Source organism: Harpia harpyja, chromosome Z, assembly GCF_026419915.1.
Source record: "Harpia harpyja isolate bHarHar1 chromosome Z, bHarHar1 primary haplotype, whole genome shotgun sequence".
Lineage (NCBI taxonomy): Eukaryota > Metazoa > Chordata > Aves > Accipitriformes > Accipitridae > Harpia > Harpia harpyja.
Window position 1 is genome coordinate 91746245 of NC_068969.1, and position 19305 is coordinate 91765549.

Here is a 19305-nt window from a genome sequence, read left to right on the forward strand (position 1 = left end):
TGAAGGGAGGTGGAGTTGGGGAGGGGTGGCACAGGGAAAGGGATATGGATCAAGTGTCTCAGAGAGGAGAGACTGGACAAGTGAGAAGAAGGGGGACTGTAAATACCGGCCTTGCCTATTTCAAGTCCCCTTCTGCTAGCATCATGTGTTGAATGAGTCTCAGCAATGGCCAGCTGCATGTTGGGATTTCTTGGAAGTAATGAGCTTGGGTAAACTTTTAAGTGGGAAGAGGTGGAGGTGTCGGAGCACAGAGAAGTATGGCTGCTGGCAAATGAAAATTTCAGAATGTCGTGGTTTAACCCCAGCCAGCAACTAAGCACCATGCAGCCACTCAGTCATCCCCCCCCCCCCCCCGCAGTGGGATGGGGGAGAAAATCAGGAAAAGAAATAAAACTCGTGGGTTGAGATAAGAACGGTTTAATAGAACAGAAAAGAAGAAACTAATAATGATAATGATAACACTAATAAAATGACAACAGCAATAATAAAAGGATTGGAATGTACAAATGATGCGCAGTGCAGTTGCTCACCATCCGCCAATCGACACCCAGTTAGTCCCTGAGTGCCGATTCCCCCCGCCCCCACTCCCCCCAATTTATATACTAGATGGGATGTCACATGGTATGGAATACCCTGTTGGCCAGTTTGGGTCAGCTGCCGTAGCTGTGACCTGTGCCAACTTCTTGTGCCCCTCCAGCTTTCTAGCTGGCTGGGCTTGAGAAGCTGAAAAATCCTTCAGACTGAACACTACTTAGCAACAACTGAAAACATCAGTGTTATCAACATTCTTCGCATACTGAACTCAAATCATAGCACTGTACCAGCTACTAGGAAGACAATTAACTCTGTCCCAGCTGAAACCAGGACACAGAATTTCACTGGTCAGAAGTCAAAGATTTTTTTTTTTTATTTGGAGATTTGCAAATTGTTCCCAGTGCAGGTGGGGAGCTCTGCATGGCAAGCATAAACCTATTAAAAGAAATGCCGGCTCTGCTATTTCAGCTGCCTTGTGAAGACCCCTTCAAAGCTTAATCCACCGGTCCTGCCTCCTGTCCAAAAGCCCTCAGTTCACAGCCTGAAGTTCCCTGAAGCCCATGGATCAACCAGAAGATGTCGATAACGTTTGGAGACAGGAAAAAAAAAGATGTTTAGTTACATGCCGTGTGCGCTGCGTCCGGGAGATGGAGATGTTGGCAAACAGCACAAGGGAGAGGACAGCAAACCAGCGGCAGGGGTGGGTGGGTGGGTGGCCCGGGAACCGAGCAGGGAGACCGAGTGCTGTGGGAGCGGGCAGAGGGTGAGAATCAACCTGCTGGGTCAGACTCGTGCAGAGGGGGGAAGAGAAGAAGGCTAGAGAGACACAGGGGAGAGCTTTCTGGGACCAAAACTGGGAGAAGCACAAAAAATAGACGTGTGAATTAAATGACAGCATTGTGAAGACCGGGGGATGCAGGCATGGATCCTCAGCACTTTTTAAGGGTGGGACTATGCGGCATGCTGGGGCAGGCTGCCGCCCTGCAGTGGCTCGCCTGTGACTCCTGGGTGGTGACAGCATGCACAAGCCTTGTGTTGTCCCAGACGCTGGCCTGCCAATTTACTCAGCTGGCCATCACCGAACGCCTCCTCAACACGGATGTCAAGCAGCCGTGCCTGGTGGCAACCTCTTGGCTGGTGGTGGTGCTGGGTGTCCTGGGCTGGAGTGGTGGAAGGGCACCCCTGCCCAGGCTGTGCACCCTGGCAGGACACCTGGCTCAAAGGAGCCCGCCAGGAGGACACGTATCCCGCTACACCGGCTGTCCTGCCTCACCTGTACCTACAGAAGCGTACCTAGGAGATGAGCTTACGTGCAAGTGGATCTGCCTGTGATCTTGACATACTGGAAATCCACCCCTGGCTTGTCAGCCTTGTGCAGTGGTATTTGGTTTGGCCAAGAGGTGTCTTGGTGTCAGCATGTGAACTCTATTATGTGTGAAAACATATAATGTCTCCACTAGTTGTGAAAATATGCATTACTAGACCCTGCCAGGGTCATTGTGAGGGCTGTTAAAAGTGGATGGTCATATATTCAAGTGGAGCACACATAGATGGCTGCTGCCCTGCTATAAAGACAGGGGACAGGTAGGTAAAACAATTGTAGAAGAAAAAACACCTGGTGAAACTGGTTAGGATTGTTCAAGGGAATGGTGAAAACAAATGACTATTGACTAGAGCAAAGTTGGAGTCTACAGGGACAGGAGAAGGAGAGAGAAACTGAAGTCTTAGGAAGACTAGACCCAAACCCAGAGACTTCATGATTGAAAAGAGAAGTCATATGCAGGAAGATATGGGGTTCTTGGATAGGGTTTGAAAGGGCTCTTATTTAAACCCTGCAAAACATGGAGAAATGGTGAGAAAATCAAGACATAAAATCATGTATGAACACCTATTGTTTCTTTTAGTTCTAAATGTGTATAAAGCTTAGGTGGGTTTTTTTTTGTTTGTTTGTTTGTTTTTGAGAAGCCTTGCAAAGCCTGTATTGCATGCTCCTGAATACTTGAGTTGTGAAATCAGAGTATCTAAAAGGTTGGAGCTCTGGGGAAAAAGTGTAGTTGGAGTGTTAGCAGTGGTCCTAGGGTATCTGTGTTACTCCTCAATGCAAATGTGACATGGTAAGAAGGAGAACACATGCCTAAGAAATGTCCCTGTGAAACAATAAACCTGATTGTTGCTGCGACCTAGTGAGACCAAGGGAAACTCAGAAGAGAAAGGCTGAGAGAAATGTGGGAGGATAATTTTTTTCATTTTTTCCACTAAATGAGATCTTGGGGCAATTGATGCAAAAAAGGACCTCTGCCACTTTCTAAGTGATGTACTTCTCAGAGGGGACCCCCGCACCCGGCGGGCCAGGGGGGAAGCCGAGGGGGCTCCCACACACGCCCCGCCTTCCCTCCACGCCCCCCCCCCCCCCCGCGCCCCAACGGCCGCTCACCTGCCCCTCTCCTAAGAAGTCGAGCTTCTCGTAGCGCTTGGCACGCGCCCGCGCGTCCATGGCTGGCAGGGGGGAGGGTGTGGGCGGCAGCGGCGGCTGGCGCGGCAGCGACAGCAGCAGCAGCAGCAGCGGCACCAGCAGCGGCACCGGCACCGGCACCAGCACCAGCACCAGCGGCAGCAGCAGCGAGGCCGGCGACGGGGCTTTAAAAACGGCCCGCGCCGGGCCCCGCGCCGCTTCCGGCGCGCGAGCCAGCCCCGCCCCTGGCAACCGCCGGCGTCACCGCGCCCCTCGCCCCGCCCCCTGCGCGCGCAGCCGCCTGAGGCCCCGCCCCCCACTGCCAAGGACGCGTAGGCGGTGCGAAGGGGGCGGGGGCGGGGAAAGGGCGGGCGTCGTCGCAGCCCGCGGCGGGAGGCGGGGCGGGGGCGGCGGGAGGCGGGGCGGGGGCGGCGGGGCGGTGTCTCCGCCGCGCCCGAGAGGGCTGCCCGGCGCGGCCCCAACGGCGGCGGTACTTGCCCGCGGCGCGGGCCCTCTGGCCGCAGGGGCTCGCTTCCCTCTGACACGCCCGAGGGCGTAGCGAAGGCCTACGCGCTACCCTGCCCCTTGCAAACTCGGCGCTCAGATCAGGGGTACCGTGGCCGCCTACCTGCAACCGGAGGCAACGGGCTGTCTGCTGAAACAGCTGACAACCGAAGTTATCCCAGAAGAACCTGTTTTTCTTTTGCTCCCGACCTCAGATGGGCTATTCGGGGAAGAAAGGCTGCTACGCAACTGCCCGGCCGAGGCTGCGTCGCAACCACAAAGCCTCCATCATGTCTCAGAGAATGCTTCAGTGTCCCTTTCCCGCCCGCAAAATTGCTCCTCGTGGGACACCCGAATCTTTTAAAGTAGAAAAATAAAATGACTCCGTTAGATTGTCAAGTTTGCAAACGGCTCATTAGAAAAATATTTTAATGGGGTGGGTGGACATCAAATCTATTCAACTGCTAGTCAGCCATCAACAGAAAATCCTTCTCAATCACAAACTCGTATGTAGCGTGTTGTGTCAACCTCACTCTTCATATGGGTTTTTATTAAAGCTATTACTATGCAATTGTTTTTAATATTAAGGAAATGCCTTTATTGTGAACACAATACTTCAACAGTGGCCAACAAACTCTCTTCCGTGCTTATTCTGGACCTCCACGCTGTAAAAGACAAGCAGACAGTTAAATACATTCCACTAAAGGAAGGGAAATGGAGATCAAAGCTTCTTTTGCACTTTTACAGACTAAGAGACTTCTATTTTCTGATTTATACATTGATTTTTAATCCATACAAGAACATGCACAGTGTCAGGTATCAACATCTACCAGCAACAGCTCCCACTTTTTTCAGGGCAGAATACGAAAAGATCAACACCTGCGACCTACAATTACAGATGCTTCCACTCTCCCACTCTGAAGAAACCTGACTCTTACTCACTTCAGAAAGGTCTGACAAACGCAGCAGTAGCGAACACAGGTTTTAGAATTATTTTCACTGCCCAAATTCCAAAGTGCAAAGTAAAAACAAAGCCAAGGTGAGCTATGACAATCTTTATGAGAAATCAGAAAGTATTCACAATTCATTATTTTCCCAAGAAAATTATTTTACAACTTACCTCACCGTGAGAAAATTTATGCTAGAGGTCAAGAAGGGTATTACTATGGGTAATAACTCATTTTATTTCTAATTATAGTACCCTACCCACACACACACAGGAAAACTGCTTTCCTCTACTAACATGGTTACACTGTTAGGTGTCCTTATCATTTAACAAAACCATGCAAGCGTCTTTTCATTTCAAGTCACAACTATCTCACGAGTTCTTCATATTTTGTGCATTCTCCCTTTTAAAGCATCAGTGTTTATGACTGAACACTGTTGAGAACAAAAGCAGGTTCTTCTTGCCTTTCATGTACAATACCATATTTGCAAATACTGCAGAAAAAAATTGTATGAAGTTTAATAAAATGTTTCCACTACTAGAAATACAAGAGTTAGCTTACTAATAAATAACTTATAAAAACTAGTTTGAGAAGTATTTTGGACTTCAATCACCTGGTAATAGCCTTTGCTCATCTAAGAGCAGACTCCCGTGCTCCTGTCCAGCGCATTCAAATTACACATTAAACAGCTGTTACAAAACAGGTAGTGACGGTGATTAACATAGGCCATGACTATCGCAAGCTATCTGCATGTCTGTTTTAAGTCCGTATCTCTCTACTTAGCAATACCACAAGCTACTAATTAGTGAGGGTTGGGCACCCTCTGTATTAAGAATTTGTAGCTTGGGTGTAGTGCATCAAAGCAGTGAAAGCTCAGAGCACACACTTAGCAAGAACTGCAATGTAATACCATGTCTGAAACTTTGAAGAAGGTGTAGAAATACAAGCTAAATGCTAGGTAAATACAGACAATACACACCAATCAATGAAACTTACTTGAATATATTCAATCTCTTCGTCTGACATAAGTTTCCTTCTGTATTTCTGAGGTAAGGTTCTTGCTAATTCAGAAGTGTCTGGTGTACCTTGTACTCTACTAACAGGTGAAATACTTTGAAAGGCCGGTGATCTGCCTCCTACAGAGTCCTGTGCTTTTGAAGCATGGAGAGACGGCACACTTGCTTGTAGAGATTCCTGTACCGAAACCCACATTGCAAGACCATTTACAGAAATATAACAAGACTGTAAAATTAATTAATGAGCAGGCAATAAAAGTTACCAGTTATTGACAATTTTCTTCATTATAACAAATACCTAAAAGAATTGAGACACTCTGCTTCTCACAACCTGCTTTTATTGTTTTTAAATATATCAAGAGCAAAGTGAAAAAATTCTGACAATGAGAGAAAGCATGTTTAAGTGGCAGAAATACTGATGTGGAAACAGAAGATAAATCGGCATATAACCTAACAAAGGCTTTTTCACTGGGAAGCTGTACTTACAGAAGAAGCATAAAGTACCATAAATGTGTGTGTGTAGGCAATTATGTAGAAAGATAAACAAAGATAAATCACTAAGATCCACTGAGATGATGCTTTTTGTGTACTGCGACTGTAAAGACAGACAAGTGAAAAAGAGGTAGAGGCTTACAGAACAATAAAGCTCACAGCTATGACATATCACAACATGCAATGCAGTATTGTACCCATTTTTAATATTACAAAATGGCACCATATCAAATTTTGTTAATGATGTGCAAAATGACCACCAAATATCGGGCATCAGCAATCAATGTTTATGAAATGCAGAGACCAAGGAGTGCATCAAGTACTTTATGCGTGAGGCCCAGAAGGTAGGCTTAAGGAATTCCCATTAGAGAAGTCGCCTTGAGTTTGAGGACAGGAGAAGAGATGACAAAAGGGCAGTGTTGTCAAAGTCAGCATTCTGAACCTTAGGTCTGTCCCACCATGGCTGATTTTACACTGGAAGTATGCAATTACCCCACCAGCCAGGACCAAGTCTCACAGCAGTATGTTTACTTCATGAGCACTCAGACCTCTCTACATAAGGTTAAAACACCTGATAAAGCAGAATGCTTCCGCAGCAAGTCCCTCTCAGTGCTCCTGAAAAACGAGCAAGACAGATGAAACATCTAACGTCTGGGACAGAGGGACTATATAATTGTAAAATAAGCAGCATCAAGACTGGATGAGTCAAAGAATGTGAGAAGTTAAAATACCACAGCATTGCCTGCCTCTCTCCCTCCTGCCTCCAACAAGACCAATGAGGACAAAGGAGAGGAGCCAGTTTTGGCCACAGTGAGTCTGAGTCAATGGCAGTATTGGGACATCAAACACCTACAGCAATGTGATCAAACCTTATTGGTAAAAAAAAAAAACCACGCCACCATTGAGAGGCATATTCAGATGTTCTCAGTCTGAAGACTGTATCTGAAAGTCCCAAGCTGATCAGGTGGTTCAGGAACAATGGAAGGTCCCACGCAGAGTGAAGAGGAAGAGAGTCCATTGGAAGGAGCATATTCTGAACAGGGCGAGCAAACTATTTTTGTTTCAAGAAATAACACACCTTCTATGTGAAAAGTTTCTCCAGGTTTTTTTCATACACCACAAAAATGTCTAGAGATTGCCAAGGATTTTCCTCTACTGTATGTTTTAGTCTGAAGTGTAGTTGGAGTAGATGCATTAGCCAATTAAAAACATCAGAAGTCAAGACTCCAAAGTACCAGACTTAATACTGCTGTTGCTTTAGCTCAGATACAGTCTCTACTACATTCTTCCCTTCCCTGTTCGAGACCCGTCATGTTGCAGTAGTAATATGGTAAAAGAATTTGGCTAGCCTTTCAAGCACCCACACCCCTCAAAGCTTAGTCTTGATCTGCAGAGCTCTGTTTGGCTACGTAGAAGCAACAGTCTGGCACAGTGAAACACAGTTACTGCTACAGCATTCAAGCAAGATGAGGTAGATTGCAATTTACTAATGACATGACAGAACCTCATTAAGGTAGAAAAGTCTAACATGCTTAAAAGATACAGTCACAAAAATCTTCTGATGCAGAGATAAACGAGGTAAGTAACACGTTTTCAAGGCTTTGAGAAAGCACTGGCATGAGAGGTGGTGCATTTGGCTGAACGGTACACAACATACAGAATTCTGACAGAAAGTTATTGCAGAAAATAGTTCCTGAAGAGTTCACAGGTAAGTCAGAAGTGGCACTGATGTGCTCTGTAGATACTTTGTAATGTTAATGGATAAACTAAACTTAAAGCTGAATCACAAACGAGATAACGCTGCAGCAAATAATGTGGTACAGTACGATTTCTAAACAAGTGAGAATAATATAACAGCTTCTTAAGATGTCTCCTACTTTAGTTTCAAATGTTTTGTTGACTCAAAAGGAGTATCAACATACCACTCATATAACTTTGGTGTCTAAATGTAAGCATATTGGGAATCCTCTAAATATCAACATAGCTATGGGTATAAAAATTAATGTCAAAGATTGCAATGAAATTGATTTTTTCTCAGCCTTAACTAGTAGCACAAGGAAACGCTTCTTAAAATGTACAGTGGAATGGCTCTCCCAGCTATAATCTGGGTTTTAAATACCACAGACATCACACGCTCCAACTAAAAAAAAAGAAGAGACGAGGAAAATGCAGCAACATTTCTGCAAGTACCACCGAATGCCTAAAGCTGCTTCAAACTGACTTGGGCACAATCCTTTCAAGCAAATATTAGTATTCAGAAAAATGGGACTTTATATGAGTAGAAAAGCAACACTTGAAATCTTTGTGAATCTGCCTTGACCAAGAAACAAAGCCATGCATGTATTATGTATATTCCCACAGCTGTATAGAGTCTGAAGAGTCAAAGCATTGCCTTCAAACTAGAACAACTGTGTTTCAGAAACCCTGCTCAAAATCAGTTGAGTCGTGTAGCTGAAGCAGAAAAACTGTGTGCTGGTTCTTATATAAACAGTTAATGCAAAGAAAGGCGGCACAAGTTGTATCTAGAGATTAAATAACTTACTTTTAGGTCTGGGACTACTTTTTCTGTCCGGGAACTTAATTAACGGAGTATGTGGCTTGACTACCTAGAACAAGGCAAGGTAGCAGGAGAAACAGGGAGAGTAAAATATATTTCTAGACACACATTACCTTTGCAATAATAAAATGGAACATACAACGTATTAAACAACCACTTCTATACCACTGCTTTCTGCACCACCGCTCTGATAAACTTATTACCTATTAACATTCTATGTTCACCTGCAGAGACACTTCACCCTTAAAGGCAGTCCTCCACCCTAACGTCCTGAGCAGGAACAAGCGTTCTCCTCCTTTTCTCACAGCAGTCAGCGTGTGTGTGCGCAGAAACGGCTACCGCAGTGGCATAAACACAATTATAAAGTTTCAGCACAAGAACGGCGAGCTGTGCTCTGCCGGTACGTGTTTGTTCAGCTGGCTGGATGGGACTGACGAGGTCCGGTAAGACAAGACTGTAAATTATAAAGCTTGGGAGTCGAAGCCACACTGCTTATTTTTCAAGCGCGTCTTTTGAAGAAGACCCCACGTCTCGCCTTCACCTTGAAGAGGGATGGCTTAGAAAGGAGCTGCCGGCTAGCCCCCTCCCCTCTTGAACAGCCCACCGATGGGTGCGGGCTGCCCTGTAGCATCCTTTGGTACTAGAGAACCAGGCCACCGGCATCAAATGACCGGCGACACCGGGCGGGCCCTACCGCGCGCCTCCTCCCTCCGCGCCAAGGACACCGGCCCCCCCAGCGGCGCCTCAGGCCCCGGCCGCCTCAGGCCTGGGCGGCAGCACGCGAGGCGAGGCCCGCCGCCCCAGCCGGGCTCCCGGCCCCAGCCACCCCCTCCCCGGGCCGTCCGCCCCCCGCCGTTACCTGAACGACCCTAGTGGCGGCCGCCATCTTACTGCCCGTGGTGACCCCCCGCCGCCGCGCCGCGCCCCGCCACCCGCGCCTGAGGGGCAGCGCCGGGCCACGCCCACAGGGCGCGGCACCGCCCACAGGGGGGCGTGGCCCGGCGCAGGGCTGTGTCAAAAACCGACTACGGCAAACCTGAGGGGCGGCGCCTTAAAAGGAAAACAACCAACGGCAACAAAACCCGCTTCAAGATAGCCTGTTTTATTTTCATTCCATCAAGAGACCTGCCATCCACCTTTTTAAAGCTAATAATCACGTGCCAAGCCAAAAGTAAAAATATTTTAACACATTACACGCATAAAAACATGAACGAGTTTCTTCAGGCAAAAAACTGAAAACACAATTGTCAATGCAAAACCATATTTAGAATACTGCTTAGCTGAGTATTCAATGGCATGAACTCAATGCTTCCACTTCACGTGCATTTTCCCTAGTGGTGTCATATTTTGCTACGTGGGACGGCACCTACAGATTGCGTCTACAGCTGGATGCTCTGCTTCACTAATCAGCATATAGCACAGTCACAAGTGGCTGTTACAATCAAGAACTACAAACTTTTCGCTGTTTAAAGTTATACATAATACTTTAATAAAAAAGCTTAAAAAAAAAAAACACCAAAGAGTGACTTAACTAACTTTTCCAGTCTGAGCTTTCCACCAGGGGCAGAGCAGGGTCCTGGATCTTGTCTGAGCTCTGCAGACTGCTGGTGCCCAGGGAGTGAGGACAGACATGACAGGGCCTTGGTTTAAGCCAAATTTTACAAAAAAGCTTGTGTGGATATATGGATTATTCTTCTTGTGTTTCTGCTGCCTTGCAGAGGGAGATGAGCACCTGGGACAGGACAGCTACAAAGCGGCTCTTCAGGTAGTTTCACCAGCTACGCTACCTGTTCAAACATTCATTGTGTGCCAAGAATTAAATTTCACTTCAAAGAGTTGCATGGCCACGTTCTGAGTCTCTTGAGAGAACAACAACTACCAGAAAGGTTACATTTTCAAATTCCTAAAGTGAGATTAATATGCATTATGAAAGCAATCAAGTTTAGTCCATTGATTACATACACTATATAAGATTAAACAGTATCTCTCCTGAATCACAGCAAATAGACATCATCTTCAAGCTGTAGAACAATTGCCTTCAAAGATGGATCTTCTGCCCAGTTAACTCTGCTTGCAATTATGATACTCTGTAAGAAGGAAAGATTATTGGTTAAAAAAAGCCCTTAAAAAGGATTATTCCTAGTAAAACCTCTCAAAAGCTGCCCATTTTTTAATTTAGAAGCCCTTGAAATTCACAGCAGTGTTTGAAGTAGGCGGGATGAAGGGAAAGAGGAGGAAGGGAAGTATTGTTTTAGATCCTATTGTCAATACATAGGCAAAAAACCCGCAAAAGCAGTGCTTTGAATTTCCTAGAGGATATTTTTTTTGTTTTTTAAACACATGGAATAAAGTTTGCCTCAAACACAAGATAACACAGTTAATGTTCTCACCCTGCCAATCTGGATTGAAAATGGGAATTACTAAATTTAACCAAAGAAGATTTGCTCTACTCACAGCTCAGAAGATTTCAGGAATACAAAACCAGAAGATAATTCTAGGAATCTAATCTAAAACCCACTAAAATGTTTAATTTCTCGTTCTCAATTTGAGATATAACATTGTTACTAATGCAAACTAGTAGTAGACATAACAGGTAATATGAAAACCGGTGGCTCACTTTCTGTCCTTGAAATTCTCCGATCATTCAAATTCACGACATGGTTATATCCTGTGTTCTACCTGAAGCTGTCCAATATGTTCTCTCTTTTCCCCAGCCTATATTTTTTAAATAAACTTAGTGTGCACTGAACGGGATTTCATAACCCATTTGCAGATAAACTCAAGAGTACTGCAATTGCAATTTACCATTCACTGTGCCTCCCATCTTTCTACTTAAGCCACTGATCTGTGGACCCAGGTGAAGGAAGCCAGGACAAGTCACACAGTGAGACGCAGAGTACCAGACTGCAGCACAGCGTATGTGAGCTTTACTTGAGCCCCTTGGAGCAGAGGATGCTGCAGGAGGCCCTTCCACCCACCCCAAATCATGAGGTTTTCTTCCTCACTTTGCATGACTCCACACTCCACATGACCTGCCAGCCAGCTCCATGGATACACACTCGTCAGCAGCCTCTGATATGTGGGTAACCAAAAGGTTGAAGGCTACACCACTGAAAGTATTTCGAGACTGGCCATGGCTGCAGGCCAAGGCTTTCACAAGGCTGCAGTGGGCGATGCAAACAGAGAAGCGCATGTGGTCGGAAGGGGCAGACTGAGAGCAGCAGTCTGGCTTGCTGGTATCACGGGATTAAGACCTACTTATTTTTCCTAACCATAAGATGGGGAAACTGATCTGGAGGGGTGTAGGGTGACAGCATAAGGAAAGACAGCCACTTCTGTGACAGATATTCTCTGAGAAAATGGATTATTTTTGTACCTTTAAGGGAACAAAGGAATAAAGATAGACAGACCATCTCTAAACTCTGTAAATAATTATTCCAAAGAAGTTTGTGATGATTTCATGCTTTTAGCTTTTAAAGCACTAAAGTTTTCCTTTCATACAGCAGTTTTTCCATCACCCTAGTTACTTAAAGATTTTAGAAAACACAATTTTGTTTGAAGTTACATTTACCATACACTATGTTATCTTGACTGTAATGCAAAACCGCAAACTTGCTACTAAAACCTACAACACATTACCTGAAATACATTTTTAATTACTGTAGTCATCTGTATCTCTTTTTCCAACTTATTACGTATCACCTCCAGTGTTTCGATCATGTTCACCCTTGCTTGTTCCTCCTTCTGTTTTTTCATCACGGTATGAACTTGCAGTAGTTTCTCCCTTCCAGCTGTTTTTAGTGCTGTTCCATTATCAGGAAAATGAAGTGTTAAGAAGTAGTTAGGTGAGCCATAGAACTAAAGATATGCTTTTTTCCTCAGAGGCATCCAAGGCACTTCCACTGCAATAACCCTAACTTCACACTCTGTCCCTTCCCTCCAACACACCTCAAGATAATTCTTTCACACGAGAGACAACACGTGCTGTGGCTACCTGGTGTCAAAGCTCATTGATCCCTGGCTGCTAGCAAAACAGAAAGTACTTTGTATGCTCTTTGCATTTCCATCAGACACGGACCGTAATTTGAACATCTGTCCTACACCCTGTCTTCAGTTGTCACAACTTGTATAGTCAGTGGTGTTTAAGACCCTTTCCCCTTTTTCAAATTTGATTGAAACCAAATTCTGAAGTCATACAAGGGACATATGGACAACACCAGTGAATATTACTAGTTTTTTATAGGAAACCAGGCTAAAAACTAGACTGAATAAGGTCAGTTAGGGACAGTTTATACATTGAAAGAATGCTGACAGAGCATTTCTTCCTTTATTTCCGAAGATATTAGGGATGTTCATTTTCCTATGAAGGCAGGTATTTCATTGTCTGTGTTCATTACTGTCAACATATACACCACTTCCTATGCATGAAACAAAAACCAGTTAAAACTGTTGGCAAACCTGGTCATATGACATTAGGAGCATTCAAAAAACGTATTTACCTTATTAAGTTCTGAAGATTGACTTCACATCTAAATTTGATCCACTCTTAACAAGCTTACTGAATACCAACATATATACTATTACAAGAGTTCTTTGTAAGTAAATCCCCTCCCCTATTCTGCAAACATTTCATAAAGGTACAGTCTGACAAAAAATAAAATCCTTTAGGTGTTGTAGGACTTATTAAATTACTAATGATGTGTAATTTTCTGGGGAGCTTCCACTAAATAATAAACCACCACCACACACTCTCTGAGTTTCTTGCATCTCTCATTCTAACACGTCAGTCTCATGCTCAAGTAGACAACACACCAGCTCATTTTTACAGTACTTCCTACTCTTTTCAGAAGTTTTATAACTGTGTTGAGAGTTTTGCAGTTACTTCAGATGTAAATTAATATTGCTACAAGGACTTTAAAAAATGAACTGTACATTCAAATATAAAACAAAGTCAATACAGCTAACACTTACTGAGTCTTTTCCTTCTAATGTCAATCAATTTCTGCTCCTTCTCACGTGCTTGCTGAAAGAAAGAAAGAAAAAAAAAAAAGTATCTCCTAGACTCTTGGCTCCAAAAAATATTGAAAGATGCTAATTCAATCCACAAAAGCAGTTAAGGGCGGCTCTAGAAGCAGACTTTCTTACATACTCACTTTCAGTAATCATTTTGGTAATTTTACTATTAGTAGAAACCTCACCCTTTGGGCCACACATTTAGCTTCAAATGACTTGTGTGATCCTGTTACTTTCAAATTGTACTCCTGCTCACGTTAAGGTTGGTAGACCTGCACGACTGCAACAGAAGCTACAACTGCCACTTACCTGCTGACATTTAATTATTCTCTGGCTGAGCGTTACTATGCGTTTCACAGTTTCCGTGATCAGTCTAAGGAAGAAAACACAGTTGCATACTTTAAGACCACTAATATGAGTCACCAGCATAAATATTTTAATCAAGGTTATTTGTATTAAATGAAAAAAATCCCCATTTCCCCTAACACCAAAATAAAGTATACCTTTTTTTTTTTTTTTTTTTTTGACACACTGCACCCTTCCTAATACCAAGTATTGTTGTGGGGGCCAAAGAGTCTCCTTACTTCCCTCTCAGTTTCCGTAATGTTTCAGTTAAGTCTGTTTAACATTTCAAATCACAGAGCCTGGAAGGCATCAAGGAAGCCTAGCCACCTGAGAATGGCTAAGAACTGAAGCTCCTGAATTCTGGCTCATGGCAGGGACATCATGGAGATGCAATGTTTTCGGCTGTATTTCTGGCAGAAATTAAATTTCTCATATAACACTTCACATGCACACACCCATTAATATTGGGCAGGAAATTAAAAGCTAATTTTAAACATCTTTGAAACTTTCAGTTCTTTTTCAAAGACATTAAGCTCCTACATGATTAATTAATGAAGGCAGCAAAGCAGAGGCAAGGCTCTGTTACAAGCCTGTAATATGTGCTCAGCTATTATAAATGCAGGTAACTCATGCATTAAAGACAAAAAACTCTTAACTACAAACAGTTCTCAATAGTCAATCAAAAATTATGATCTCTTTAACCAAAGGTTGGTTAATTCAGAGCCCCAATGTAAATCCACCCTAGGTATAAGAGGTCTGATCATGCTGACTCTAGCCAGAAGGTGGACAGTATATCATTCAGTCAAAACTAGAAGCAGGAAGCTTGCTTTTAAACAAGGTACAATGAAGTAATGTAGAAACATGTCACATTAAACTGTGTAAAGTCCATTCCTTTCTAGCCATTCTTTACCCAAGAACACCTTACCGTGAGTCATCATCATTTTGCTTCATTTTGTTTCTCAGGGCAAACGTAAGTTGGATCCTGCATAGTGTGGGGAAGAAACATATAACTGATAAGAACTGGTAAGAAACTGAGAGAAGCAGATTTAGCTAAGTAACAGAAGAGGTATTTCCAAGGTTCCATGTATGTATGTATGTCCACTTTCACATTGGGATTATATGTATAAAATACTCAGTACCTTTTAAATATCACACTTCTTAAATAAGGGGGCTTAACTCTCAGGACAAGAAAGGCGTACCAGTGATTATTTGTGAGAGTGACAACTCCTTCCTTTCTTGCCAAACATGCTCGGACACCATTAATCCCAGAGTCTGCAGAAAGGAAGCTGGGCAAAGGTGGGAATTCAAATGAACTGCCATGTAACACAGGAGATGTATAACACCTATCAAACTTCCACCTTTTCATATGCATTGGCAAAATACTGCCAAGAAATACGTTTTCTGATTTATACAGTCAGACTTTCACAATTTTGCAGGAAACTTTGGATTTACACATTTCAACTTGTAATTTTTTTTGTTCTCTACAGTATCTCCATCTGCATTCTTACTGGTTAGATGGTACTAAAATCTCTCATGTTTGTAACACACACCATACCACTTTGAAATCCTATTTTAATCAGAATAATGTATATGTGCACGTACGTGCGCACACATAAACAAACAGAAAACCTCCAAATAAACAAGAAGAAAATTCTACCTTTGCAAGGCTAACGTCTTGTTCTGTAAAGAGATGGTTACTTCCTCCAGACGTCTTTCCCAATCTTCTGTGTCCCTGAAGGGAAAAAAAACAAAACAAAAACACCACAACCCCAAACAATGTGAAGATAACAAAAACTTAAAAGCAATGTCACACTTTTAACTGGCTCTCTACATGTCTAAAGCAAGAATTTTTCTTATAAACCACAAATTATTAAGGCCAAGAGTATTTTAGCATGTGGAACTATATCAGTGAATTCTAGCCATCACAAGAAAGACTGCAAGTTTAGAAGACACATCAGATACAGAACTACATTAGGAGACTGAGTAAAATATTTCTTCCCCATATAGAAGATGGACCTGTTGGAGCAAGTCCAGAGGAGGGCCACGAAGATGATCAGAGGAATGAAACACCTCTCCTGTGAAGACAGGCTAAGAGAGTTGGGCTTGTTCAGCCTGAAGAGAAGGCTCCAAGGAGGCCTTATAGCAGCCTTCCAGTACCTAAAGGGGGCCTACAGGAAAGCTGCAGAGGGACTTTTTACAAAGGCACATAGTGATAGGACAAGGGGTCATGGCTTTAAACTGAATGAGGGTAGATTTAGATTACACATAAGAAATTCTTCACTGTGAGGGTGGTGAGGCATGGGAACAGGTCACCCAGAGAAGTTGTGGATGCCCCCTCCCTGGAAGTGTTCAAGACCAGGTTGGTTGAGGCTTTGAGCAACCTGGTCTAGTGGAAGGTGTCCCTGCCCATGGCAGGGGGGGTGGAACTAGATGATGTTTAAGGTCCCTTCCAACTCAAACTGTTCTATGATTCTCTTCGTTTCCTTTATTTTCACTGGACTCCTACAAAGTACTGATCGTTAATCCAGAGATTTACTAAGAAGGAATAACTAGAAGAGAACGTCCAAGCTCAGTTCTTAACCCTTCTCCTCTTTACTTTAAAATACATAAAAAGCTTGAAGTTACGCAATGACATACTTCTTGATTTTGTTTTGGTTCTTGACGTAATCGCAGCAAATTACTTGACCTGCAAAGAAAGAACGTCACTAAAAAAAGCACAACAAAGACTTTTAAATACTATCTACAGAGCGTAAAGGATTAGCAGTTTGATGGCTATACTAACAAGGTATTTCTTATTCCTACCTCCACGCCTTATCATCTCTTCCACTGTTAGTGAGACTACACTGTCGATCAGCTGCAGCAGAGAAATAATTAGGCTTTAAAATATTTCCATTAGCATGTTTTAGACATGCCAGAGCTGGCTCACAGCATTGCTCTATATATGCAGCTGCCTGGTTCAGTGGAAGAAGGCGTAAATAACGGAAACAAGAAGAAACACTTTACATCAGTATTGCTGCCAAACACTTTGGCGGACTTTTGGTACGACTTCATCCCCAGTACTCAGATTCCTGAAAACCACCATCACGTGTCAGAGTCCTGGGTCTAAAGCGAAAACCCAAGAGGAGAAAGGGCAGCTGGCAACAGTCACGAGGCAGTTTTGTAAGTATGCAAACAGGTCTCCAAGAGCCGTCTAGAAAATGCAGTAAGATGCTCAGCCAAGAAAAGTATTTCACTACTATGAGGAGCGCTTTTGATAAATAGTTTTTAAGAATACACCTATCAGCCACGCCACATGCTGTATTACTGTAACATCACATTAAGAGGAAGCGCCGGGGGTGGTCGGGGGGAGTCAGAGCAGGGAGAAGCTTACGGGCATGAACCGCCGTGCTGTACTCCGCGAGCTGCTGCTTGATCTGGTCCCTCAGCCTGGAGCAGGAGCAGAAGCAAAGCGACACCGGTCAGGCCCCGCACGGCGGGCGCTGCGGGGGCCCGGCCGCAGCCGCCGCCCCTCACGCCCACCCCACCGCGGCCTAGCTCGCCGCCGCCGACTCCCCGGCCCCCCCCCGCCGGCACTGACCGGAGCAGCATGAGGACGTCCGCCTTCCTCTCGGGCTCGGCCGCCACCGCCGCGTCCGCGTCCACCTCCGTGTCCGTGTCTGTGTCCGCCTCCGCCTCGGTGTCCACGTCGGCCGCGCCCGGCTCCCACTGCATCGGCTCCATGGCCTCTTCTTCAAAAATCCCGCGCGCGGCCCTCGGCAGCGCGGCCAGCGGTTGTTTCTGCCTGGTGCGGCGGCGCTCCAGCCAATCCCGCGCCTCTTCTTCCCCATCGGCGTTTCGGCGCTCGGCCGCCAGGGGGGGACGGGCGCGCCCCGCCGCCAGGGGCGGGGCGGGCACACGGACGGTGGCACCCCGGCCCGAACAAGCGCCCCGTGTCTGACCCAGGCTGCCCGCGGTCGTCAGAAGGGCATGTGGTGGTTGCGGAGCTTATTGCCCACACAGGCCCTTCCCGTAAAAAGCCCCTTCACCTGTGGCAGGCGCAAGAAGGGAGGGAGGCAGTCCCTTCTCCTGGGTGTTTTTCAGATAAATAACAGAAGGGAAGGAGAAGTACAGTTAAATACTTGTAACAGAGATTTAAAAAAAACAAACCCACGGGGGAAGTGGTCGACAAAAAAGTTATTGCTGCCAAGTGAAGGCAGATACAGCTCTCTCAGTGGTGTTCTCCTAGAGGCAGAGCTGACTAGTCACAAGTTACTGTTACGGGTTCCTGCAGCACGGGGCTTTTTTTGGTAGTGGGGCAGGGGGCCACAGGGCTGGCTCCTGTGAGAAGCTGCTAGAAGCTTCCCCGGCTCCAAGTCGGGCCCGCCTCTGGCCAAGGCTGAGCCCACCAGCGACGGTGGTAGCGCCTCTGGGGGAACAGATTTAAGAAGGGGAACCTGCAGCAGAGAGGGGAGTGGGATGTGAGAGGAACACCTCTGCAGACAGCGAGGTCAGTGAAGAGGGAGGGGGCGGAGGAGCGGGGGAGGAGGGGATGCCCCTGCAGCCCGTGGTGAGACGGCAGGCTGTCCCCCCCAGCCCATGGAGGGGAGCAGGGGAGCAGATGCCCACCTGCAGCCCGGGGAGGACCCCACGACGGAGCAGGGGGATGCCCCCCAAGATGGCCGTGACTCTGTGGGAAAGCCCGCGCTGGAGCAGTCTGTGCCTGAAGATTGGCCTGCAGAAAGGACCCACGCCAGGGAAGTTCAGGAGGAACTGCAGCCCCTTGAAAGGACCCACACCAGTGAAGTTTGTGAGGATCTGCAGCCTGTGGAAAGGACCCATGTTGGAGATGTTCGTGAAGGACCGTATCCCATGGGAGGGACCCCACGGTGGAGCAGGGGATGAGTGAGGAGTCCTCCCCCTGAGGAGGAAGGAGCAGCAGAGACGTGTGGCAAGCTGACCCCATCCTCTGCACTGCTGTGGGGGAGGAGGGAGAGAAGTTGAGCCGGGAAGGAGGCAGGGGTGGGGGGAAGGTGTTCTAAAGTTTGGTTTTACTTCCTAATATCCTTGTTTTGATGTGTAGTAAATTAAATGGATTTTGTTTCTTCCCCAAGTTGAGCCTGACTTTTGCCTGTGACCATAAGTGGTGAGTGATCCCTCCTGATCCTTATCTCGACCCACAAGCCTGCCTTTATATTTTCTCCTCCTCCCACCATGGCCAGGGATGGGGGTCAGGGGGGATTGGTGAGCGAGTGGCTTACCAGCTGGGCTTAAACCACAACAGCTACTAACAAAAATATCCTATAAAAAATAAATACTAAGTTAAATAGAGCTGCACTCCAATTTGGCTAACCTGGCAGATGCTGTCTCTGCCACTACATCAGCAGGTGCCTATAGCCCTAGATGGGGGATCAGCCAGTCCAGCTGGGCTAGCCCCCCCCTGCCAGACACCTCCACTGTAGGAAGTCA

At 45.6% G+C, this 19305-nt stretch overlaps 2 protein-coding genes across 2 annotated transcripts; both read right to left on the bottom strand.

Annotated features, from left to right (window-relative positions):
- Positions 1-4061: 4061 nt before the first annotated feature.
- Positions 4062-9470, bottom strand: LOC128137626 (alpha-ketoglutarate dehydrogenase component 4-like). Its single transcript, XM_052778737.1, has 4 exons — positions 9362-9470; positions 8488-8551; positions 5434-5636; positions 4062-4155 (listed from the first exon to the last, which is right to left on the bottom strand). The coding sequence occupies exons 1-4, from the start codon at positions 9386-9388 to the stop codon at positions 4138-4140; spliced, it is 312 nt and encodes a 103-aa protein (XP_052634697.1). The 5' UTR covers positions 9389-9470; the 3' UTR covers positions 4062-4137.
- A 540-nt stretch (positions 9471-10010) lies between these two features.
- Positions 10011-18678, bottom strand: LOC128136685 (centromere protein H-like). The gene is made up of 10 exons (XM_052776622.1): positions 18636-18678; positions 17438-17843; positions 17231-17286; positions 16498-16546; positions 15518-15592; positions 14786-14842; positions 13825-13888; positions 13474-13525; positions 12142-12305; positions 10011-10589 (listed from the first exon to the last, which is right to left on the bottom strand). Exons 1-10 carry the CDS (start codon positions 18676-18678, stop codon positions 10497-10499), a joined length of 1059 nt encoding a protein of 352 aa, XP_052632582.1. The 3' UTR covers positions 10011-10496.
- Positions 18679-19305: the final 627 nt, after the last annotated feature.